The sequence below is a fragment of the Bacillus rossius genome, chromosome 15, assembly GCF_032445375.1.
Source record: "Bacillus rossius redtenbacheri isolate Brsri chromosome 15, Brsri_v3, whole genome shotgun sequence".
Taxonomy (NCBI): Eukaryota; Metazoa; Arthropoda; class Insecta; order Phasmatodea; family Bacillidae; genus Bacillus; species Bacillus rossius.
In genome coordinates this window covers 22,621,707-22,647,675 of record NC_086342.1, presented here as the reverse complement: position 1 = coordinate 22,647,675, position 25,969 = coordinate 22,621,707, and the positions used below count along the sequence as shown (strand labels likewise).

Genomic DNA, 25,969 nt, shown 5'->3' with positions numbered 1-25,969 from the left:
AGATGACTCTGGGCCAATGAGAAACACCCAACCAAAGCTGTATCGAATCACAGGCTGCTACGTTGGGACGTCTCACAAGACAGCAGCCAACGAGTGGGTCACATTTGACCGAGTGTACGTAGAACTATGGAGTTCATCCTGCAGATCATTGAACCCGCGAATTTTTCCGGTCCCTAGCTATAGGTAAATGGATTCTGAGGTGTTTGGGAAGGATCTACGGTGAGAGGTTTGAGGTGTCAACCCAACCTCTACCAGTTGTCCAGGCTAGTGTCGGAGCTGTTCCGCCCCTCACTGCGTCCGCCTGTCCCCTTCCATGCTTGCTCCAAGCGATCAGAGCGACTGAAAATCTTCGGTGACATCCTGTATTTTGAATAAAAAATACAAGTCTTCTCGTCCATGCTGACCCAGGCGAGAATTAACGAGAGGATGATCGCTAGGGCCATGAATTTTTTTTCTTAAGCAAATCTTGCCGCTCACTAGACTGCGTTGAGGCACACCTACGCCAGCGGTTTCTACCTGGGCAACTGGTGGCCATTTGCGAGAGAAGCCATTGCCTAATTTGACAAGGCCATTCAGGGCGCTGTTTGCTTCCGCACTGAATGGCACCAACCAGTAGACACGTACCTGAAAGAAACTCAAACAAACACGAAACATCACGAAACACAGACAATGCTACAGTGGTTTGACTCTCAGCTAGTCTCGAAATCATATCGCGAAAAAAAATACAAAGAGGGGTTTTATATTTAAATAAGTAGCGTTTTGATATTCGGCCGCTGCAGCTACATATGTTGGCCAGCCACAGACGCTCTCATGGAAACATCCGACCGTGTTTACGTTCGCTTGTGAGCATTTAAAATGTCTCCGCCGTTTGAGAATCCCGCCGACTGTGTAATACGCGCTGTGATTCGTTTTCTTGGTTCTGAAGGCGTGACAGCGGCTGAAAATCGTCAGATCATTGAAGTGCATGAAGAAAACACCATGAACGATGGGATGGTATGGAGATGGGTTAGAGCTTATGATGAGGAATGAAGTGGTGACCTTCTGTCTTTACTGAAAATCTGGTGCAAAAATTTGACGAAAAAGTGAAATAGAACACCGGTTTAACGATTTCTTCGTGCTACAGTGGTTGTTAAATCAGACGGCGGACTTCTATAAGAATGGGATTGAAAAACTCGTTGAATGATACGGTAAGTGCCTTACTATGAGTGAAAATGATGTGTAAAAGTAGATTAAGGCAAAGGCGTTCATAAAACAATAAAATGAATAAGAAAAGTATAATTTTAGAAGTTTTACTTTTTTAGGCAATTTGAAAAATGATGAGAGTGAATTTTCACGATGCGCATGCATCACCCTGCAACTAAATTTTCACAATATAAGCAAGGCTGCATACAAGTCCCTAGTAATATTTATTCTATTTTTTATTGATGGTAAAATAATTTTTTAAAGACAATAGACACAAAAATGGCCATGCTGTGCTTTACTTTCGGGCAGTGGAGGATGCAGGAATTTATTTCTTGCGGGGTTTGGAAAAGAAAAGAAAAAATTTGCCATCAAAACAAGAGGTTTGGAGAGTTGCATTATCATTCTTAACATGCGTCACTGCCTTTACGGTTTGTGTTTCCACTGATGTAAGGTGATGTAACAGCTCACCTTGCATCACAAAAAAAAAAAAAAAAAAAAAAAAAAACCTGCCTCCACCGAGGTCTCGCATATTTCTTCCCTCCTATCCCCCCAATCTAGGTCCTTAAATGTACAGGGGTACACTCATATGACATTAAAGAAATAATCTAGCTGGTTAGTAGATGAAACGTAATTGTTAGAGACCGGAAAAATTCGCGAATTCATTTCGCGATAGGCTAAAATACAAATAGTTATACCTCAGTGTTGCTTCTGCTATTAGCTCACAACTCACCTGGATGACTCTGAGCCAATGAGAAACACCCGACCAAAGCTTTATCGAATCACAGGCTGCTACGTTGGGACGTCTCACAAGACAGCAGCCAATGAGTGGGTGGCATTTGACCGAGTGTACGTAGAACTGTGGAGTTCATCCTACAGGTCATTGAACTCTCGCGAATTTTTTCCGGTCCCTAGTAATGGTAGACTGAAGTCCCTAAATGATTGCGAGCAAACACAAGGGGCGGTGTTGACCACCGAACCCTGCCCCCAGCCCGTACCTGAGCTTGCTGCCATTGGTGTATATGAAGAAAGCCACCTCCGACCTCTCGTACTGCAACTGGGTCACGACCTTCCCAAGGTCAGTAGCTATCGTCACCTGCGGGGGGAAAAAAAATTGAGAGAGGCTTTCAGTGTAACATCTAACTTCTGTATCTAGAAAGTTCACGTGTTATCACATTACAAATACACTCGTTACACGAAACCCGAAAACGAAATTTAACTCAAAATTCTTTAAAATAATTCCGAACGAGATAAAATACGCAAAATTGTGTTTTCAACTTTGTTTCTTGACGCGAGTCACGCGAAGTTTCTGTACCCGCCACTAGAATTCGCTGCTAGAGCAGCTACGTTGACTATCGATTAATTTCATTTGCAAGACAGAGATTTAAAACTCTATAATGAAAAGGTTCCGGCAAAAGAAAAAAAATATTTGAAAAACTACTGAACCCCGATTGTTGAAATTCATTAAACAGTTATTACTATAAAGTTTCCCTTCGGCTATGTGAACTTTCACACCATCCGCCATAGATAGCAGCACTATCTGTTGCACATTTTCCGTTCCTTGACTTCCGTCGTTTTCACGAAATTATTCCTACTAACCACCGTACACAGAGAGCTAAGATGTTTCACATTAAATAAAAAATGAGCACTCGAATTGGTCCGGAGATCATGAAGGTGTACATTCAGAATTTGTGGCCGGGAGACATAAGACACTAAACACGCCATATTTGTTTCAACAGTTTTTTTTGTAGGCCGTAGCAATTCCCCATGTTTTGATTGTCAATCCATAGTATGTAAACTAATGGTATGCCTGAAGTCAATAGTGACTGGCTGCTACGAATAGTTTCCCATATGAAGTCTTTAGCTTTTATTATTTAAATATATTTTTTGAGGATGACTTCAAAAATAATAGAAACTTTATCACTGTTTCTTTTTAAATATTTTACTGTGTGATACCTGTTTTAATGAAATTACATTTTCAATATAAACCGTTAAATTGTTATGGCATAAAAAGTGTTGAAACCAATTTGGCATCATATTGGCTGTTCTTGTAATTTTTTTTTTTTTGGTTGAGAATCGTGATTTATATTCTTCATACATGTAAATTGAAACGAACATGTATTAAAATTCGTTATAAATTCTGCCCCTTTAAAGCCCATCATCCAACCAAAAACAGACCGTTGTTGTCGCAGCCGATATTTGCGTATACGAACTTAACTAAATGGCCACCACAAAGGTACGTGAATTAATACTGCTCGCCTTGTGTCCCTTCCCTTAGCTTGGAATGGAAACAGCAGTTCCTTATAAACATAAAGTTATTTAAAATTACTGTGGAAAACACTAAAGTAGTTCAACTATGCAGAAAAATATGTAAATTAAAAATATATTCGAAGTAAATAACCAAAAAAACCAACGGCAGTGGAGGATTTTGTTATACTGTCAGTATTGTAGTTTCTCTCTATGTTTTAATTATGTTTGGTAGAATGTATTTGTATTATGGCAATTCACAGTCATAAAATAGTAAAATAACAACTCTTATAATTGGTCCAGTCAAATACTGTGTGATATTCTCCAATTAGTTGTAAATCCAATAAAAAAATGTTTCTTTTTTTTAAGTTATGAAAACAATAATTTGACACACGAGTAGTGGAATTTCAAATATCTTCGGCAATAGCTAGAACAGTTCAAATTATGCTTTCTCCCCCCCCGGAATCAGGGTAAAATGTAAATTATTGTATATATCAAGACTGTGCAATTAATTTAATGATTGGATACTGCTGCATTGCATCCACTCTCCTAATTGGTAACGACAGGGTTAGACAGTTAAAAAAAAATTGTATCGGATCACAGGCAAAACAGTTCAGACGACTCACAAATTAGGAGCCAATGAACTGGCGTTATTTTCCCGAGTTTACGGAGGACAGTGTAATCTATCCTGAATGCCACCGAAACTACAAATTTTTCCTGTCCCTGAAAATAACAGATTGCTTCGCAGATTCATTTAATTCCAGGCTAGAATCAACTTGCCTACGTATGTCCATAAAATAATGTCCCAGAATCGAAATTTAATGGAGAATCAACTGTAAGCATTGTAGTGTTGGTTCAAGGTCAAAATTAAAGAGTAACTGAAAAGGTTTTAGATAAGCGCATGGGAGAGTACTGATTTGTTGTTTTCTCGCTTGCAGCGCCATATAATTATGTTTAAAGAATGGCTCTTTTCCTAATTAGTAGAGGGTGAACCTGCAAACTTTATTTGGAAACAGGATGGAAGCACCTCCCTCTTCCCGAATGTAATCTCTTTGTACGAGAGTGGTTGAACGTCGCAATCCCTGACCGTTGGATTTGTCCTAATGGTCGAGACGACAGAGCTCTTTTTCGCTGGTCTCCACATTCACATGACATAACGCCATGCGATTTTTTTCCCCCTTTGGGGCTTTATAAAACATCGTGTCTACGTTACGCCGTATCTTTATGATTTTCCAGAGTTGAAGAGGCTACTATTGCTTTCATTGCTCCGGATGTGTTAACCAAAGTGCTGGAAGAATTGGACTTTAAGTCGGATGTGTACCGTATAACTAAAGGTGCACATATTGAGCATTTGTAAAAAAAAACTATGTTAGTTCACTTTCAATTTCTTGTATGATTTGTTGCAAATAGTCTAAATTGAACTGTTATAATATACAATTGAATCTGGGACATTCCTTTATGGACATTCAGGATAGTCAATCCTTTTTAGAGTGCTCATTAGTAGACAACAAGGTCGCATCCTTCGGCGGGCTACAATTGTTTGGGTAACCAATGCTTCTCCTCGTTGATAACTGGGTCAGGGTTTCCGAAGGTTTGTCAAGATCACTGTAGTCCCTCAGCAACGTGAAGCAGGTGTGAATGTGCTTCAACTCTACATTTCTATCCAATGAGTCTACGCGAAATAATTATAGCTCTACCCATGAACTCATAAAAGAAGTAGATGAAATTTACAATAAAAATTAATTTTATTGGTCTTTTTAAAAATAATAACGTGAATTTTGCAGGACCCTTGCAGTAGCTAGGGAATATATAGAAAATAAATGGCTCCAACGATCTGTAGGCTGGCCTCTAAACTACTGTGCATATTCGGGCCGATCACATCTGTTCACTGGATTTTGAATGTGTTTCAAAATTTTGATACGGTCACGTGCGATTAGTAGAGACCTGCAAAATTCGCGGTTTCGATGGCCTTCAGGATAGACTGCACATTCTCCTGTACACTGGGCAAATAACGCAAGTTCATTGGTTGTTGACTTGTAAGTCGTCTCAGCTGGTTTGTCTGAGATTCGATCCTCCTTTTCTTGAGGGGTTATAATTGGTTGAGATTCGCCAAGATGAACAGTAAGCCAATAGCAAAATTATCTAAGAGGTATATGTGTTTGAATTCTAGCCTATCACCGAATGAATCCGCGAATTTTGCAGGTCTCTAACGATTAGGTATTTCGTTAATTCCAGATTTTCTATCTGGCATGAAAGTCTCATAACTTGCTTAACTTGAGTTGTGGCCCAATTTCGTAAGTAGCATAAGTATAAGTAGTCATTTATCGAGTTCGGCCTGACTTGGAGACAGTCAATTAAATATTCCCGTTCCTCACCCTAGACAAAAATTTGAGTATGTGGTTGTATAAATTGCCAGGAGATGGCACGCTGTCCATCGACAAATTGCAAAAAACTCAAAACATCGTTGAAATAGTGCTTTATCACGCCTGATTATTGTTAGTAAGTAAGTGTTATAATTTGCGCCGTTAAACACAGTCGCTTAAAACATAAAATGTGGTCTTTTTAAACTGTTTCCGCGATGCAAAACCACACTTGGCCCAAAGTTTCGTGTGCTTCTCAAACATGCAGCAGACCGTCAGCTGGACAGAGAAAAAACCTTCTTGTGAGGACTAAAACACATACCACTATTATATACCATGGTAGGTATAGAAGAATCCGTGAGCAGGCAATCCTGCTTCCGTAATTTATGTGCAGTTACTGCACAGAAAATATTTTTTCTGTACTTTTACAAAAGATTCCTTTGGAAGCAGATTGCCAACAAATAGTTTGTGATACTACAACAACAACAACGATATTGTACCTTTGTACAACGCAAGGCCATGGTATTTTCGAATGTAAGAAATACGTTTTTCGAGCTAATGCTAAGTATTGCTCACGGAAATTGATTTTTCATTCAAGCATAACTTTTTGAAACCTCAGAAAAGATAATCAAATATTAAAAAAATTTGACTTTTTTTTAATAATGTTTATTCATGTGCGCAGGTAATGTTGGAAAGCTTTTCAGCGAACTGTTTACAAATTACTTTGACTGTTGGAGGTACTGGGACGAGCACGAAGCATAAAATTCCATGGTGAATCCGAAACCAATATTACTGTAGCACAATATTGTATAGTGTTACAGATGTTTTTAGGTTAATGTACAAATTTCCAAATGACTGTTGTATTCACAAAAAAAAAAAATTGTTGTCTGTAAAGTCGGTTTACGGACGATAGTTTAACGTGACAACGTCATAACAAAACATTGATGAAATGATTGCATACTTTTGAGAATAAAATTGAATCATTTTTATTGAATTATCACTTTTGTATGGATACAAAGAAGGAGTGAAATGAAATCTACAATTTAATTGATAAATTTACTTTTATTTGCACTCATTAATTCAAATATGTTTATTACTTTAACGAAGAGATTATTTTAACTATAACTTTTATACATGTTTGCTATTTAACGTCTTCCAATCTGTGTAATGCTGTTAAGGATAGGGCGATGATAGGAAAAGTAGGAAACGAATGGGAGTGTTTCAAGTTTAATGTGCCTCGAAAAAGTCAAATCGATGGTTGTTCCAATGGAGTGGAAGAGAGATAGATGCGGAGCAACCGTACAATAGCGTAACGGGACAAGGTGCGTAACGGGACACTTCTTCGTGCGTGCAGCCGGCGTTCATCGATTTATTTGACGTTGTCACGTCAAAAAAAAAATTATTACAGTGTAAGCGTGGTGGTCGGAGCAGCACTCGACTGTTGACGCCCCAGGCTGTTGGCGTTCGAAGTAAACAGCATGAGCACCCCTCACTGCGGCTAACGAGACAACTCGACCCTTCCGGCTAACGACACGTCTCTCCAGTTTCAAACTTTTCCCGCGGGGGTCGGGGTGGAAGGGAAGGGGGGGGGGTTGTGTATATATTCGCTCCGGGCCTCGCCGGGTTATAAATACCCCCCCCCCCCCCCTTTACCCTTCTTGATCGGTATAAATGGACGGAAAATTCCGGGAATAAAGAGGCGCCGACGTTAATCACCTCCTCTTTCGGAATTGATGTAACTCTTCTCTCCCTACACACCCCTTCTCTCTCTCTCTCTCTCTCTCTCTTTCTACCCCCCCCCCCCCTCCCTCGACTGGCGGTCAAACAGACGACCCTCTTGAGTGGGGTCAACGGTTTTTGACAACGAGGCTTGCGAGCTACCGGCTGGAATTCATTTTTGATGCGCAACATCTTGGCTCTCTGCATACGGCATTTGGCGGGAGTAATTTCGTTAATGGAACGGAAATGTGTAACCACGGTGCTGCCACCCGTGGCGGATGGCACGAACCGAAGTTCGCAAAGCCAAAGGGAAACTTTATAGTATTAACTGTTTAGTAAATTTTAACAATTTGGGCCATATTTTAATAAAATTTCCTTGTCGAAAATCAGATCCAAATCCGGGGTTTAGTATTTTCTGATGTCTTTTTCGCTTTTATCGGAGCCGTTTCATTATAAGTATAGTTTAAAAATTTAGGTCTGGTAATCGAATGATTCTATAGTCTACCAGGTGCTCAGACAGCTAGTTATAGAGGTGGGTGTGGAAACTACGTGTAGTTTGTGTCCAGAAATGTCGTTGAAAATACTTTTTGTGTATATTTATCACGCTCGGCATTATTTTAAAAAAATTCTACTTTAAATTTCGTGTCCGAGTTTTGTATTATAAGTGTACTAGCTGAAGTACTCGGCGTTACCTGGGATATTGTGCTATTGATTGCACAATCTCGGTGCATCAAGGCTACGTATCAGCAAAACTGGGACGCCAATCTTCAGCTTAATTTTGGTGGGCAGGTAGGTAACACCTTAGGCAAGACGTGATGGACGCAACAAACGATAGCTGGTTACAAATGCCGTCTATTGACTAAGTCCCAAACTAAACTGTTATTAGCACATTTAGTTCGCTATCAGCCGCGAGCTTCACTAAGCGGATGGGTTTCGCCAAAGAAAAGGATAGGAAGTTGTCAGAACTTGCTATATGACCGTGTGGTGGACATGGACAAACGCACTGATTGTGTGTCCATGACCTACCTCCTATAATTTTCTATTGTGAAAAAGAATTTACCTTAGGGATGGAATTTCGTAATTATATGTAGTCTATATCACACTCCAACCCATGAACTATATATAGGGACACCTGTACTTCGCGATTTCATTTCATGTCAAGGTACTTCATAAAACACTGTAGCTTTTTCTAAGAGTCATGGCAAATTGTGAGGGTGCAGCAGTACGGTGACCACATTCTCATTGGCCCCGTCAAGAGCGGGACGACACCTCTCACCGACCTCAGCCAATAACCACGGGAGAAAAGCTACAGTATTTTATGAAATACCTTGAAACGAAATGTATTCGCGAAATACAGGTGTCCCTAACTATAAATATATATTTATATGTAATGTGTGCAAAAAAAAATCATGTCGGTCCGTTGCTCAGTTGCTGAGTGAAAGTAGGAGAAACAGACTTTCGCATTTATAATAGTAGCAGGGATCTGCAACATGAGAGAACACATGAAATTCGCTCATGACCGTGGTCTAGATGTTACACATCTCTGGCGTGTATTGAGAGATTCGCTGATTTTTTTTCTCTCGTAATGGTGTTTCTTGTTTTCTAATGGGTAGGGGCAGGCATTTTTCGCGAATAAAGCGGAACGCCTATTAGACTGCAACAAGGTATACGCGCACCGGTGGTTTCTTCCTTGCGATTGACGGGCCGTCTGCGAGAGAAGTAGTTGACTTGTTTGACTGAGCTACTCAGGACGCGTTTGCTTCCGCGCTGAATTACTGTGGTTGGTGTTTTGACAATCGTCACGCACCTGAAAGAAACTCACCAAATCACGAAACACAGACGATGTTACAGTGTTTTGGCTTTCAGCTGGTCTCGGAATCTTTTCGCGAAATATGCATGGCCCTACTAATGGGTTACGTTTCACATTTCACGAGCACATTTCCGTAATTGTTTATTGAAGACGACCATCACTCAGCGGCGGCTCCGGATCCGGGCGAGTCGGGAAACAGTACAGGGTCCCGTGCATGTTTACAAGCTTCCATTTAACCGCACAGTTTGTTTGTTTGTCTGTCTGTCTGTTTGTTTAGTTCAAACCTTGCCAGCTTATTTCAAACCACATCCGCTTGGAACTAGAGAGCTGAAATCATACATACTTGTTCAGTTCTGACGACAATAAAATTGATTTGATGCACAACCGATTCCGCCATTTCGTATTTCGGGGCCGCCATCTTGAAAGTCCGTTATTATTATAAAAAAAAACAGAAAAAAAATTGTTATTGATTAAAAAATTTACTTTATTTAATTTAAGTAAAACTTTTATAAAAACTGATTCCGCCATTCGAAATTTAGTACATTTTAATAAAAGCTTTTTTTTTAAAACAATATTTTCAATAAAATTAACTATTTTTCTGGTTTATCTTGTTTTCTGTTTAAAATAGGGACATTAGTGAAAAAAATGGAAGTATTAAATGGTTATTAGCATGTAATTTAAAGCACTGGTAAACATATTTTAGGTTTCATTAAGTTTACATGATTTCTCACTAAAAAGAAATCTCAAATTCTTTTGTCTCATGTAATGATGTGACTTTACTGGAATTCAATCATTAGCATTTATAAAACCATTACGAGTATAATATAAGGGAAAGAATACCATAACGTGTTGATAAAAATTAGCAAAAAATTTGCCGAAATTTAAGTTAGAGTTTGGTTTAAAAAAAGTTGTTTTAAATAGTTTATTCTTTGAATTTTCCCGGGCATGACTATTCCATAGCTTCAAGGGACCCCCCCCCCCCCCAAATAAGGCCCCTCTCCGAAATATTTGGGGCCCCAAAATGTCTAGCGGTGCCACTGGCCACCACTCATATATTAAACATCTTATGAAAACTTGTTTTTAACCTACAACGAAAAAAGAAAGATGGGTGTTATAGATAATTGATGTACGGATTGTTCACCTAAGTCACTAAAGATTTTATTGCACTGCAAATGATATGAACTGTTTTGTGAGTTTTCTACTCACAAACAACTCCCCACACTCTTTGCTATTATCTATTGCACGCACCCCACGTTTTCCGTTTTAAATCTTACAAGTATTTTCATAGTTATCAAAAATTCACAATCACAAAGTTTTCAGGATAATCTGGAAGGGGTAAGGAATCTGTATGTGGCTATTTATTTTACACGTTTTAATCCGTTTTAAAATCGTGGTATAAATTTATATATATATATATATATATATATATATATATATATATATGTAAAGCTTTTTAGTCTTGTTTGTGTGAAATTTTGCAAACTTTTTTTAAACATCTTGACGAGATTATGGCAGAGAAATTAGGTATTATGTTTATTTCAGTTTCTCTTGACCTAATCATAGCTGAAATAGAAAAAATGTCATACCTACCTACTAGTAAATATATCACTCGACATCGCGGGAAAAAGGTTGGCTCAACAAGACAGGACACGATTAAATAAAAATTGGCACTTCATCAAGATTTAATTGGCTAAGAGCTTCGTCAGATCTGTCATATGCATTTAAAAACTTTGCGCAAGTCAAGCCGATTCAAATCATTACAGCTAAAAGTAATAAGCTAAAGTTGGAGGAACAGACAACGAACAAATGCAATCAATTCACTGTGAGCGGACTGTTATTTATAGATATTTTTATTTTTTTATTAGCGCCAGACAAAGACTCGATCCAAACTAGGCTGGCGCTATAGTATAAAACAAATACAAATAACATAAACATGGACGGAATAAAAGAATATAAAAGGAAAACAAAGAAATAAAAAGGAAAATATTAAATGTGAAGCGTAGACGCGGATTTCCAAGCAATCGCACACAATCGAAAATATTATATATATATATATATATACACACACATACACACATATAGTATGTCTGTTTGTTTGTTTGTCGTCCAGGACGGGAAGTTAGTTCGAAACCTATTGCAAAAATTGTACCGAACAGACAAACAGACAGACAAGAAGGCGAGTTAATAAAAAAGTGATAAAAATAGTATTGATAAGTATAAATCCGTGGTGTATAGCTCATTGTAAATAAATATATTGGTTTACAATTATTACTTTTTCTGCGTAAATATTAATATATCACAACTAAATAAAGACGTAGTAAGCTTGGCGTTATTATCTAACTATGCGTGAGTTTCAAGTCATTGTAATGTACAGTATTTTTAAAGGTTCATTTTTTTTGCTTCAGTTTATTTTTAAACTGTAAACTTAATTTTTGATATGTCATTGTACAGTGTATTGATATATCTTTAGTGTCCTATTAAAACTATACTGATGTTCGATAATCCGGAAAAATCGCTTATCCGGCATGGCCGTGCTACTGAACGTGCTCGTTTAAAACTATTTCACTCAATCTTTGCCTTACCTACAGACGCTTTAAGTAGGTAAGTATGTTTATCGAACATATGTACTTCTTAACGGGCATGTTATTTTTTTTCCACTTAACATAAGGCTACGTTAAGTAGGCACGTATTTTACCTGTACCTGAATAGTAAAGTTAAATAAATTTTATTTATATTACCTACGGACACCTTAAGTAAGGAAATATTTTTATTATACTTGTACTCTTAGGACACGTTTAGAAGGGTATTTTAATTATCCCTACACTCTTAGGACACGTTTAGTAGGTATTTTAATTGTCCTTACACTCTTAGGACACGTTCAGTAGGTATTTTTTTTTTATCTTACCTATACTTTCACCACATTAAAAGGGAGGAATATGAACAGCAAAACGCAATAATGGTATCAACTGTTTTTATGCCATACAAATTTTTCATTACTTAATTTCAAAATTTGGTCTTCGTTAAGGGGCTGGCCTAGTCAGGTGTTTCCTTGTGTGAGCGAGACCGGATGATAAGTGCGACTTGTGTCGCTTCCAAACAAAACTAAAAAACAAATTTTTACACATTGCAATACATAATTTATAACGCTAGGTTTTTTAAAGCCATTCTTAAAAAAACATATTATAATAAAGCCTTCATGCAAAAAAATAAATTGGGCTGTCTAAAAAAAACATTTTTTTCGCTATGCAACATGTATTTATTCCTCAATTTATTTTAGTAGATTTATAAAATAAAATTTAAAAAATACTCTTTCGGCACATCCTACATACGTAAGTAGATTATGAAGCACCCATTTCATCTGGAAATAATTTGGAAACTTTCATAAAATTCTGTAACATTTAAAGATCTTAATATACATAACATATAATTCTCCAATTTTACAAAATGATCGATAAAACAGAGTTATAGCGATTTACCTGTTTTTTTTTTTTTTTTTAAATAACCTTCCCCATTTCTACTCCTTTGGTCGGACATTGCCCATTAATGTACTCGACCGAGATTTTTCCATAATTACGTTTTATGATTCAGTTTTGGAAGTGATTATTGAAAAATTACGACAGTTATCGTGTTCCTAAAATTTTGATATATATATATATATATATAAATAATTTTCGAGTTGACGATGGTTTTGGGGTCTACGGACAATGAAACGAAAAACTGCATAAAATTTTTTCCGGAATTTACCGCACGGTAACGGCTGCAATAGGTACTATTTCTTCGAAATCCAACTAAAAATCCGAAGTTTTAATGTTGATTTACGGTTGAAACGCGGGAGACATTTATCATCTCAAAATAAAAGTTAACTTATCCAGAGTCGACTTCTCAGAGGAATTACAGAAAGAAAGAAAGAAAGACCTGGACCCCTCATAGCGTTAGCACTACGCGGTTTTTGTAATGTTCCTTGGTTAGGTTTACTGTCAGATATTCCCGATCAGTAGGGGCAGGCATTTTTCGCGAAAATATCTGAACGACTATAAGAATGCAACAAGGTATACCCGCACCATATGTTTCTTCCTTGTGATTGGCGGACGTCTGCAAGAAGAGTAGTTGCCTTATTTGACCGAGCCACTCAGGACATGTTTGCTTCCGCACTGACTCACTGTGATCGGTGTTGTAACAATCGATATCGACCTGAAAGAAACTCATCCAATCACGAGACACAGACGATGCTACAGTGTTTTAACTTTCAGCTAGCCTCGGAATCTTTTCGCGAAATATGCATGCCCCTACTATTGGTCAATTAGGTTAGGTTAGCTACATCATAATATACTTTAAAACATTGTGGGCGGTTGATTTGGTTAGGATAGCTACATTAAAGATACTGTGAAATCATGTAAACAAAAAAAAGCGAGCATGAACTTCGGGGAACTTCGGGTGTGGCTGTCTCGTCTGTGAAGTGAAGGCTTCCCGCCTAAACCACTCCTCAGAGGAGGAGGAGGAGGAGGAAGAAGAAGGCAGCTGGCCTCACGAGAAACAGGCTATTTGCCTAAACATGAATTCGTTACGGCGATTTGCCTAAAGTCATTTCGCTTAAAAGCGTTTTGCCTAACGGCGTTTTGCCTAACGGCGATTTGTTTAACGGCGTTTTCCCTAACGGACTTCTGCCTGACGGCGATTTGCCTAACGGCGTTTTGCCTAACGGCGTTATGCCTAAAATGTTACTATGATGACAAAACCTCGTTTAGCCTAACGGCGAATTGCCTAACGGCATTTTGCTAATTGCGATTTGCCTTACGGCGTTTTGCCTAACTCCTATTTGGCCAACGGCGTTTTGCCTAACTCCTATTTGGCCAACGGCGTTTTGCCTAACGGCGATTTGCCTAACGGAGTTCTGCCTGACGGCGATTTGCCTAACGGCGTTTTGCCTAAACGGCGTTTTGCCTAAACGGCGTTTTGCCTAAACGGCGTTTTGCCTAAAATTAGGCAAAACGCCTTTGGGCAAAACGACACATGCCCGGCCTCACCTGCACCTCCACCTCGGCCACCTCCTGGCGGTACTGCAGGATGGCCTGCAGCGTGAGCGACGTCTGCACGATGAGCGCCATGATGGGCACGAAGGGCAGCACGAGCATCTGCAGCAGCTGCAGCCGGCGGCCCGTCTTGTAGGCGGGGTCGGCGGCCCTGACGCAGCAGCGGGGCCGCGCCGCCCCCGCACCCTCCCCGCCGCCCCCGGCCGCGCCGCCTCCGCGCGCGACGTCCTCCGAGCTGACGGACCACGCCGAGCCCACGGACAGCCTGGCGCCGCTGCGACACGCGGCGTGACAGTCATACATACATATACATATGCGTGTACTCAGGGGCGCAACAACTAAATTTCCAAAAGGAGGGGGGGGGGGCAATATACCTTTTTATAAAGAATCATCTATCCCCCCCCTATTGAAGCGGGGTGGTCCGGGGGTCCTCCCCCGGGAAAATTTGTATTTCAAGGTGGAAAAATGGTCCTTTTTAAGCAGTTTTATTATCTAAAAATTGATTACACAGCACTTTCTTTGCCCCCCCCGTTTGCCCCCACTTCAAGGTTTCAGAGCGGGGGCAAAATACCCTTGCCCCCCCCCCACCCCCTGTTGTTGCGCCCCTGCGTGTACTTTTGTACGCCCTTTCAAAGCTATACCTACTTGGCGTAACAGAAAAAGAACGTAACTTTAATTTTGCATGCAAATTATTAATATAAATAAAATATTAAATAAAAAAGGTTGGCAAAGTATAAATTCAATTAAATAAAAAAATAAAATAACTTATATAAACACAAGTATAAAATTAATTATTTAATTTTGTAACATACCTATTTGAAATTAATTCGAATTAATAATTAAAATCAATAAATGTGCTGAATTTTTTATTCTAATTTATTATTCATATAATTTAGATGAATTACACATATGGGAACATAACCTCACATACACTCCCATGAAAACGGCCGGGAGACTACTAAACCTACCACAGACAGTCCCTGCCAGTGACAGTAAAAGCTTACACGCAACCTGACATCGTTATTACATAGGGAACATAACCTCACTTTAATAAACACACGTGAAAAAGTTTATGACCATATTTATATCACTAATATTCACACTAAGGAAATGTTTTTAATTATTCGGACCAATATTCAATATCAATCACTAAAGTGTATGATTTAAAATTGTATGCAGGTAACCTTTTTTATAGTGGCCATTTTTGTTGCATGGTGCGCGCGCATCGGAAAAAAATACTTATTCATAATTTTTCCATAACGCGCCTAAAGAAATATGTACAATTCCAAAAACCCTTGGAGAATAAAGCATAGAGTAAGGAATTGTCAGGAGACGGCATGCTGTGACGTAGTTCCCAGTTTATTTTATTTTACTTCGCCACAGCCATTGTTGTTTCGCCCAAAAATTACGCAAATTGTGGTTGATAACATCTGCAAATGGTTAGTAAGTACGAATTAGAATCTCCGGTTTTTAGATAAGATAAGCCACTTTCATAAAAATAAAGAAATTTAAACTGTTTTCACAATGTAAACACTGCACTTCAGTCAATGTTTTGAGCGTCTAACCAATATGGCAAAACAATTAGCCGATGGAGAAAAAAAAAGCTTCACTCCTCTTACCATGTGATCACGCAGACCACCCTGGTATGAAGTATAGTGCTATAGTCTGTCTCACGCTTAGGTTGAAGGACATAGTCAGTGGCGCCCACTGTTGCAAGGTTGATACGACCCTGGTTGTTAATATTAGATTTGTTACTTTGTGTTTCATTAATAATTATGTTGTTTTAGTAGTTCTAATTTTAGTATTTTTGAAGTGAAAATTGTTTGCTGAGGGGGCTACAATTTTCGCGCGTTACAAAAATACCGATCGCACAAGGGGAATAGTCAGGTGCGTGGTGGGGGAACCGGTAGAGGAGGAGAGTGCGTCAGCGGCGACGCCACTCCAACGCATGAACTAGCAGTCGAATGGGAAGACGACAATGAAAATGGGAAAGGGGGGGGGGGAAGCAAATCTGCGGGAGAAAATATGAAATGACAATCGTGGAAATGCTCAACGGAATCGGAAGAAAGTGTGAGGGAGAAAGTTTCTGTTGTCGAAGGTGTCCGATTTTTCAGCCATTCGATGTTCAAACACACATCGTCGTCTGCGGAAAACGTGAATCACGAGAGCAAACAGAGCACGCGAAGGATTCTAAGTAAGTGCCAAAACGCGGGCTTCATGATAAGTGCAAACAATTGCGTTAAAATAATGTTTGCTCTCAGCAGAAGTAGTTATTACGAAACAGATCGTAAAAAAAAACAAGCACGGCTTGCGACTCACGTCACGTTAAAAGGTTAGAAACATGTGAAATTTACGTTATTTTCTGGCAAAGGCGTATGCCAGGATGGTGGATGGTGTTGAGGGGATATATCCCCCTATCCCGACACTCTTAACAAATATATTATTTCTACTAACAAATGGAAATAATTTGAAAGCAAATAGCGGTATAAGTGGTTATATTCTTCCCCTCTCCCCACCTCAAACATAATTCTGCCTACGCTCTTGTTTTCTGGGACCAAACTAAGACGTCACTTAAATTGTTTACAAACAAGTATACTACGTTATTAGTTCATTGTTTGCTGCCACATTTTACTTTTGTCTGATTTGCATTGTTTGGGACGTATAAATGGGGTTCTTTATTAGTGGTTGTTTGTCCTTTAATATACCCAAGATCAAAAGAGATGTGCAGTTTAAATGACAAGTGATGTCTCAAAAAAATTACGCTGATTCTGCAGATCTCTATTGGTAGTGATTGTTAGGGACAAGTAATTTTCCCGAAAATATTTTAGATTAGCTTATTCTGAAAACACTGAAACACGCGGTAATGTTTGCAAATGGATCAGAAATATGTATGTAAAATTACATATATTTAATTGTATCTTGGTACATTTACATAAAACAACTCTATTACTACCAAATAGTGTTCGCAGTAATACTGGGTTTGAAATCTTACACTGGCATACCCAGCGTGTTGTAAGGCACGAAGAATCTGTTCTTCAACCCACGTTGCTCAATGGATCACGAAAACACGAATAATCTGTTCTACAGCAAACATTAAACTATTGATCATTTACCTGGTGCGCGGTAACATATTATGAAGAATCTGTTCTAAAAATGACGTTGCTCCTATTGTTTCATTCCTGGAGCGCGGCAAGACAGTGGCGTAGCGTGGGTGGGGCGGAGGAGGCGGCCCGCCCCGGGCGGCAGCCCGCGGGGGCGGGTCGCCGGTGAAGCGGGTTGTGACCTGATCTATGATTCATTCATTACATGTGTCAGACACACTATAATGTTCCATTTTTATCTAAAATTTTGCGCACCAACTATTTTTTTAATATTTATTTAAAAGAAAAACTGCGAAATCACTGACAGAGCTCTTTATAATGTTTGTTTGTTTACATACGAACGGCAACATCGCATCACGCCGCGCCGCCCGGCGCGCGCGAGCGAGTTGAGCGGCACTCCTTATTATGTTCATTACTCATACAAAATCTTTAGTTTCACGCGTCGGCCCGTGTCAATGCCTCTCTTTCGCACTCATTGAATTTAGTACTACGCATTGTACTGTAAAGTTTGACATTATCAAAGGTAGCAGCTGTAGCACACATGCTACAGTACTGATCTTTGTTTGTTTTAGTGCATCGTGAAGTACCGCTACGCAATCACGCTTTACTCGTATGTTTGTTTCGCGAGAGTTTCGGATACGGAACGAAAGTCATTTTGATTATGTTTCGATCTTTTAAATACTGTTGAATCTTCTAAAACTAAACATTAAGAACTTTACCCAATCTTTGAACTAGTTTTTGAAAATGAAAAGGAGTCAAAGAAAGCGGTGCGGAATTCCGCAAAAAAAAAAGGCTAAGAAAGAAGCAGATGCGAAGAAGTCTCAAGGTGCATTACTGAAATATTTTAGTTCCAGTTCTGGTTCGAAAGCCACGTTAACGTCTTCGGTGGCATCCTGCAGCAGCGGAAGTGATTCCAGTGTAAGTAGGTATATGATTCCTCCATCTAGAATCATGCATGGCCTAGAATTACTCCAGTTATTTATTATTATTATTTATTTATTGTTTACAAAAGTTACAATATTCCTTACATTAGTCTCGCAAAACCTATTCACCTAGGTTTGTCTGTGAGTACAGAGTCACACTCGTTCATTAAATCTTATTTTATAATACACTTAAAATTGCTCTAATAGCTGTTTGAACATTGATTATTGTTTAAAAAGTATGGAGTATATTAACATAAATTACATTGAGTTAAGGTACATCTTTTTAAGTTTACGACTGAATTTTGTCCTGCTACTTGAATTTAAAACTTCAGTAGGGGATGTTTTGTAAATCTAGTAGTAGTCTAGGAATTTTCGTTTTGTTTTTGGATAACATGATTATTTATGGTACCTGTCACAAAGAAAACATAATTTTTCATTTAGCTCAAAAATGTCGCCAACGATTTTTCTCAAATTTCTCGTCATTTTATCTTTTAATAACATCTATAACATGGCTTACTCAGTCAGTTTTTACCGGGAAACTCTAAAAAAGGTAGCTGCCATACAAAATCAATTTTGTTTGTAAATTTTCCTATAAGCCCGGAAAACCGCGCCGTCACCAAAACCCCTTTTGCTTTGTGATAGATAAAAAACTTATTTGAAATTCTAACGTGTCCTCCGGCCAATATTCATGGGAATACATAACTTATTTTAAAGGTACAAGAAGAAGACGTACCTGCCGTCGCAGTTGGAAGTAGTTCTGGTCCCACCACAGAGCAGGGTCAAGACGAAGTCGACTCATTAAAAGTACCTCAAGCATCTAGTCATAAGCCTGCATAAAAAGTGAATGTTGCCAAAGAAGACATAATTGAAATCGTGCCTTCTGCTCCTGCCGAAATCAAAGATGTGAATCTCGACGATGTAGGTTGCTGGCCTTCTCCTATGACCGACGAAGTAAGAACGCTTCTAGTACGTCGCGGATCTGACTCAGTACAGCACATCGATTCCAAATTTGCCGATGTTGTTCGCTCAGGGACTTCAAAGAAAGGCGGTACCCGAAAACTAACCAAAGAGTGGTTCTACAAACCATTATCTAACGGCGAAAAGGTTCTCCGAACATGGATGGTGTACTCACCTTTGAAGCAATCCTTGTATTGTTTTTCTTGCAAGCTGTTTGGCAATTCCGGCTCTAACTTCGCATCTGAAGAAGGATTCAACAAATGGTGGAAGCTAAATCCAAGAATAGGAGACCATGAAAATAGCCTGGGCCATGAACAGAGCTTCTTGAAATGGAAGGAGTTGGAAGTTCGCCTGAACTGTAAAGCAACCATCGATCAGAAACAACAAGAAGTTTCGAAAGTGAGGAGAAGAAGTGGAGGGATGTACTGTACAGGTTGCTGAATATTATCCAGTTCTTAGCCAAACAGAATCTGGCCTTCAGAGGACATCGAGAAGACATTCGAGGAGATGATAGTGGCAATCGCGGGAACTTTCTGGAGTTAGTGCACCTCCTAGCTAAATACGACCCTCTTCTAATGGAACACCTGGCAAAGATAAAGCTGGGAGCAAGAGTCTCAGTTTCGTATCTATCTCCAGAAACCCAGAATGAATTTATAAACTTACTGGGACAGCAAGTTCGATCCACCATCATCCGTCGTATTCAAGAAGCTAAATATTATTGCGTAATCTTCGACAGTACACCAGACATCTCCCACAATGACCAAATGAGCCAAGTTCTGCGATATGTACATATCGAAGGAGAAAAAGTCGCCGTGGTAGAATCTTTCATTGACTTCTTCGAACCAAAAGGAAAAAATGCAGAAGATCTCAGGAACGATATAATCGCGAAGATAACATCAGACGGACTGGACATACAGAATCTGAGAGGACAGGCTTATGACAATACTGCCACAATGTCAGGGATCCACAATGGAGTTCAAGCCCGGACTAAAGCACTGAATCCGAAAGCTATATTCGTTGCATGCACAAACCACTCACTAAACTTGGCTGGGGTACACACTTCTTCTGAATCAGTGGATTCCGTGACGTTTTTTGTAACTCTGGAGAAGCTGTTTTCCTTCTTTTCCGCATCAACTGTTCGATGGAACGCTTTGGTTGCCGTCACAGTTCAAGCAGTAAAACGAGTCACTGAAACGCGCTGGAGCGCTAGACATGTAGCTGTCAAGATGCTTAAAAATAAGTTTGAGGTAGTTCTTGAGGTACTGGAAAAATTAACAGATTCATCTGAAACTTCCGAAACAAGATCGGTAGCCAGTCTTCTCCTGACAGCCATGCAGTCATTTAACTTCCTAATTTTTCTTGGCTTTTGGGCTGCAGTGCTACCTGAAGTAGATGACGCACAGATTTACCTGCAGTAACGAGGACTAAGTGTGGATAAGTGTGCTCAGAAACTCTGCGCTTTGAAAACCCTCTTAGTGGAAAGTTGAGACCGTTTCGTGCAAGAAGCAATTGACTTTGCTAAGACTCTGCGAAAAACTCGGAATCGAACTCAAAACGAGAAGAATTCGCAGGAAAAAACGCATGCATTGCGATGAATCTTCTGAAGATTCAGCTTTGTCTCACGAACAGGAAATCCGTCGAGAGATTATCGCATCATTCGACAAGATCATTCAAGAAATGACGACTCGATTCCAGCAAATTCAAGAAATATCGGACAAGTTCGGATTTTTGATGCCAGCGAAACTTTTGGACAGCAAGTTCGAGTGTGATCTTTCCTCCCATGTATTAGAAGACATCGACAAGGACGAGTTTCAGATGGAGCGGAAGCGTCTTCAGCAGTTTGTTGTTGTTGCCTGTTCTGAATCAGAGGAAGATATAAGTGGTAAAGGACCACTGGAGCTCCTCCAGTTCATTCAAAAACTGAATCTCGGAATTTCGGTTCCAAATATAGTCATCTTGATTCGTATATATTTGACTTTGGCGATTAGTGTTGCAAGTTGTGAGAGAAGTTTTTCGAAGTTGAAGCTAATAAAAAATTACCTCAGATCTACTATGAGCTCCGCTAGACTATCAAACTTGGCTATATTGTCGATTGAACAAGAATTGGCTGCTAATATTGATTTTGACAAAGTTATTTCTGACTTCGCTGCTCATAAGGCCCGTAGAGTCCGCTTGTAAAACCGCTCATCCTATTTTAACTTCAATAAAAGGTACCTCATTGCATGTGAAATTTAATTTTAACTAAGCACCTATAGAATGGGGGCGGCAAAATTGGTCTCCCGCCCCAGGCGCCGAGATGGCACGCTACGCCACTGCGGCAAGAGACGAGGATTCAGTTCTCCAGCTGACGTTGCTCTATGCATCACTTACCTGGCGCGCGCGGTAATATATGAAGAATCTGTTCTAAAACTGACGTTGCTCTATGGTTACATTCCTGTAGCGCGGCAAGACAACGAGGAACCAGTTCTACAGCTGACGTTGCTCTATGGATCACGTACCTGGCGCGCGCGGTAATATATGAAGATTCTGTTCTAAAACTGACGTTGCTCTATGGTTACATTCCTGTAGCGCGGCAAGACAACGAGGAACCAGTTCTAAAGCTGACATTGCTCTATGGATCACGTACCTGGCGCGCGGTAATACATGAAGAATCTGTTATAAAACTGACGTTGCTCTATGGTTACATTCCTGGAGCGCGGCAAAACACGAGGAACCAGTTCCTATAGCTGACGTTGCTCTATGGATCATTTACCTGGTGCGCGGTAATATATGAAGAATCTGTTCTACAACTGACGTTGCCCTATGGTTACATTCCTGGAGCGCGGCAAGAGACGAGGAATCAGTTCTACAGCTGACGTTGCTCTATGGATCATTTACCTGGTGCGCGGTAATATATGAAGAATCTATTCTACAACTGACGTTGCCCTATGGTTACATTCCTGGAGCGCGGCAAGAGACGAGGAATCAGTTCTACAGCTGACGTTGCTCTATGGATCATTTACCTGGTGCGAGGTAATATTATGAAGAATCTGTTCTAAAACTGACGTTGCCCTATGGTTACATTCCTGTAGAGCGGAAAGACACGAGGAACCAGTTCTACAGCTGACGTTGCTCTATGGATCATTTACCTGGTGCGAGGTAATATTATGAAGAATCTGTTCTAAAACTGACGTCGCTCTATGGTTAAATTCCTGGAGCGCAGAACCAGTTCTACAGCTGACGTTGCTCTATGGATCACGTACCTGGCGCGCGGTTTCCCGCAGCCCGACGCGTCGCCATTGCCGCTGTGGGCGACCACCTTGAGCTGCAGCTCGCCCAGGTCGCCGGAGCAGTAGCTGGTCATCCTGCCGCCGCTGATGCCGCCGCCTGCTCAGGGCGCGCCGCCCCCGCCCCGCCGCCGGCGCCGCCGCCGCTGCTCGGCCATGGGTTCCGCCCCGCTCGGCCGCGGGCGCAGCCAGATGCCCGTCGCGCGCTCGGCAAGACAACTGACACGCGCGCGAGGCGCCACGTCACGAGAACAGTCCCCCTCTCCTGCTCCCCCTCCTCCTCGCTAGGTGGCAGGGGGGGGGGAGGGGAGTTTCTGCAAGCGTGCTGTGTACGGATCGTTACCACAACGCCGAAATACCACAACGCCGAACGTACAATTAACGCCGAATAACGTAACGCCGAATGTCAAAATTGACCACAACTACGACAGCTAGAAAACAGCTGTGTACCACAACGCCCCGAAAAATTATTTTGCGGGGAAGGGGGGCTACAGGAGCAAAATGAAAAACAACTGAATATATTTGTGTGCTAACCTTACCTAACGTAACCTTTGTGGCAGTCCTGCAATGACATTTTTCGGCGTTATTGTACGTTCGGCGTTGTGGTATTTCGGCGTTGTGGTGCGTCCCCGCTGTGTACCACAGAACAAGAAAGGAAAAAAGAAGTGCGACTCTTACAGTGGAAACTGAAACCATGTTTCACGCGACATGTGCCGCTATCTGTTGGGCGGGCCCATAACTACCAGCAAAAAAAAAAAAAAAAAAAAAAAAAAAAACGGAATAGATTTAATACGTTTTTTTTGGTTGTATTAAGTTATCTCCTTGGCGGCGCAAAACTAATTTAATTGATGCGAAAATACTTAATGCTGTTTAATTAATGTAGTTATGTCAGCAATATATTATGAAAAATACTATCTAGCGGACGCGCCCATAACTACTTCAAAAAACTAGGTCTCAGTCTTGGTAATTAGAGTTTCTCCCCCATGCTGTGTACTGTCCGACCATCGGCTCCTTCCTTATCCGTGCTACAATGAGACGGAACAGAGTTTCTGCAATAACCCGCTGACGGAGACGGACCAGTATGGATTAGCTCGGCAATGCTGAGCTCTTCCGTTTACGTTGCCTTCTTTGCGACCAATAGAAGCCGAGTACTTGGCTGCGGTGGTAGCCATGTTTGTTTATGTTCTATGTCCGCTGAAAATGGTATTCAAGGACAAGAATATCTAGTATTATATTATCACTTTGTCGTTAATTTGAATTATATTATATAAATTCTGCCCGTGTGCTATGGTTTCGAAGCATCATACACGTGTATACAATTTTTAAATTAACATTTCGTAATCTTGAAATTCAATCTCACTGGTTGCCATTAGTTACGTTACATTGCACTTTGGAAGCAGCAATACATGCGATAATGACATTTTCCGTCTCCGTATACGTGATCCGTCTCCCGTTTCCGTTCCATTGAAGAACGGGCCTTATCCCCACTTGGAATGCAACGTGTGAGACAGATCAGACAGATAGAGATAGAGATAGAGAGAGAGAGAGAGAGAGAGAGAGAGACTATGCTGACGAGTCGAGATGTAAACAAAAACCAGCCATATTGGTTTCAAAAGTTACGAAGTGGCTTATTTACAGCCGGTAGAGTAAAGCCGAGGCTAGGATTCATCAAAGCTTAACTCAGGATTGGGGGGCTCGATGGTGGAGAAGAGGAGGTCTAATAACAAATGAAGTAGAGAGTCAAACTCTGAAGGTCAATTTATGCACTAAATATATTCTATAGTTTAAACAATATCTGATCAAAAATAAAGACATAATTAAATAACAAACATTCGAACTTTTACATTATAGTAGACGTGTTAATACAGTACTGTTAACAACATCCTACTAACAGTTTTAATAATTGTATGTTTATGATTAGTTTCTGAAAGACACATATTACCTCATTTTCTATCCCGTTTTCATATTATTATGCGCGTGGTTTCGGAAAAATGACGAATACATTTTATATTTTTAATTTTTACCATCCATATAAAATATTTTAACATCGGTTTGTTTCGATTCGGAGTCATTAGTTTTTATACTAAAACTATAAACAACCATATTTTCACTACAATTATGTGTGGAAATTCTTCAGAAAATAATTAAAATCAGCTAGTAACCCTGTGTAAATTTTAAAGCCCATCATGTTAACACCCAATTTATTATATAAGGAGATATTATTTCTTAGTATGAAATTAAGGTATTAGCATCTGCAATAAAATAAAATAAAAAGAAAATACGAAGTATTTCTTTTTGTATGTAGTTTATTAGGTGACATATTTTTTTTATAGAAACTAATATTTTTTTAACATTACTAAGCGGTGGAATTTCGTAGTAATACAAAGCCTGCGTGCGAATACAGTATAGCCTCTATTATATCTCTGTTCTAAATTTCATCCAAATCGGTTCAGCAGTAAGATTTAGAAACAATTATCCAAAATCACAAACGTTTACATGTATATTGTTACTTACGTATTATTTGATAGGAAAAACAAAATGACTTAAGCTTTTGAAAATCTTTCTATGAATTTACATTTCAATATGTTACCAAAAGAATTTTAAATTTTGTTAACAAACACAAATCTGAAATAAATTTGCACTAGAGTAATATTTTACTAGCAAATTTGTAACAGCGATTTATTAACTTAAAAGCAAGCGTGCCTGTAGTAGAACACTGTTACAAACAACTGGATACCTCCCTTGCATTTTTTTCTGCCCCTAATGTTTTCAAAAAAATGTTTGCTGAGTGCAATATAACGGGTGTGAAAACGAGCGCAAGTGATGATAGTTATGAAGAATTATGAGCCTTTTTTTACAACCATGATGTTACACTAAGTGAATCTATTTTGAAAAATATTTGTGACACAATATTACAAATGAAAAGTAGATATCGAGTTGAAATGGTAGAAATAGCCCTTGTATGAATGTAATGACTAGAGACCGGAAAAATTCGCGGGTTCAATGACTTCCAGGATAGACTCCAATATCCTCTACACACTCGGGCAAATGCCAACTGTTCATTGGCTGCTGACTTGTGAGTCGTCTCGACTGGGTGGCCTGTGATTCGACACTTCAATGAGTGAGGGTCTCTAATTGGCCCTCAGTCCTCCAGAATAACAGTGGACCAATAGCAGAAGCAGCACTAAGGTATTATTATTTGAATTTTAGCATAACACGAAATGAACCCGCGAATTTTTCAGCTCTCTAGTAATGACGGGAAAAAATATCAACACAGTGTGTGAGGCTCAGCCTTAAGTTTGAGCGAGCTTTCCACGAAAGTGGCCCTGGATCTGCTGAGTTCCACTACTACAGATTCAGATGGGTAATGTTCGCGA

General features: G+C 39.8%; 1 protein-coding gene across 1 annotated transcript in view; it reads right to left on the bottom strand.

Moving 5' to 3' along the window:
• Positions 1 to 22,669, bottom strand: part of LOC134539652 (uncharacterized) — an 87,671-nt gene extending 65,002 nt beyond the window's left edge. The window contains exons 1-3 of the mRNA XM_063381839.1: positions 22,569 to 22,669; positions 14,340 to 14,619; positions 2,178 to 2,275 (exon numbers count right to left, since the gene is read on the bottom strand). Of these exons, the coding sequence (XP_063237909.1) occupies positions 2,178 to 2,275; positions 14,340 to 14,619; positions 22,569 to 22,669 (479 nt within the window). The remainder of the gene's footprint in view (positions 1 to 2,177; positions 2,276 to 14,339; positions 14,620 to 22,568) is intronic.
• Positions 22,670 to 25,969: the final 3,300 nt, after the last annotated feature.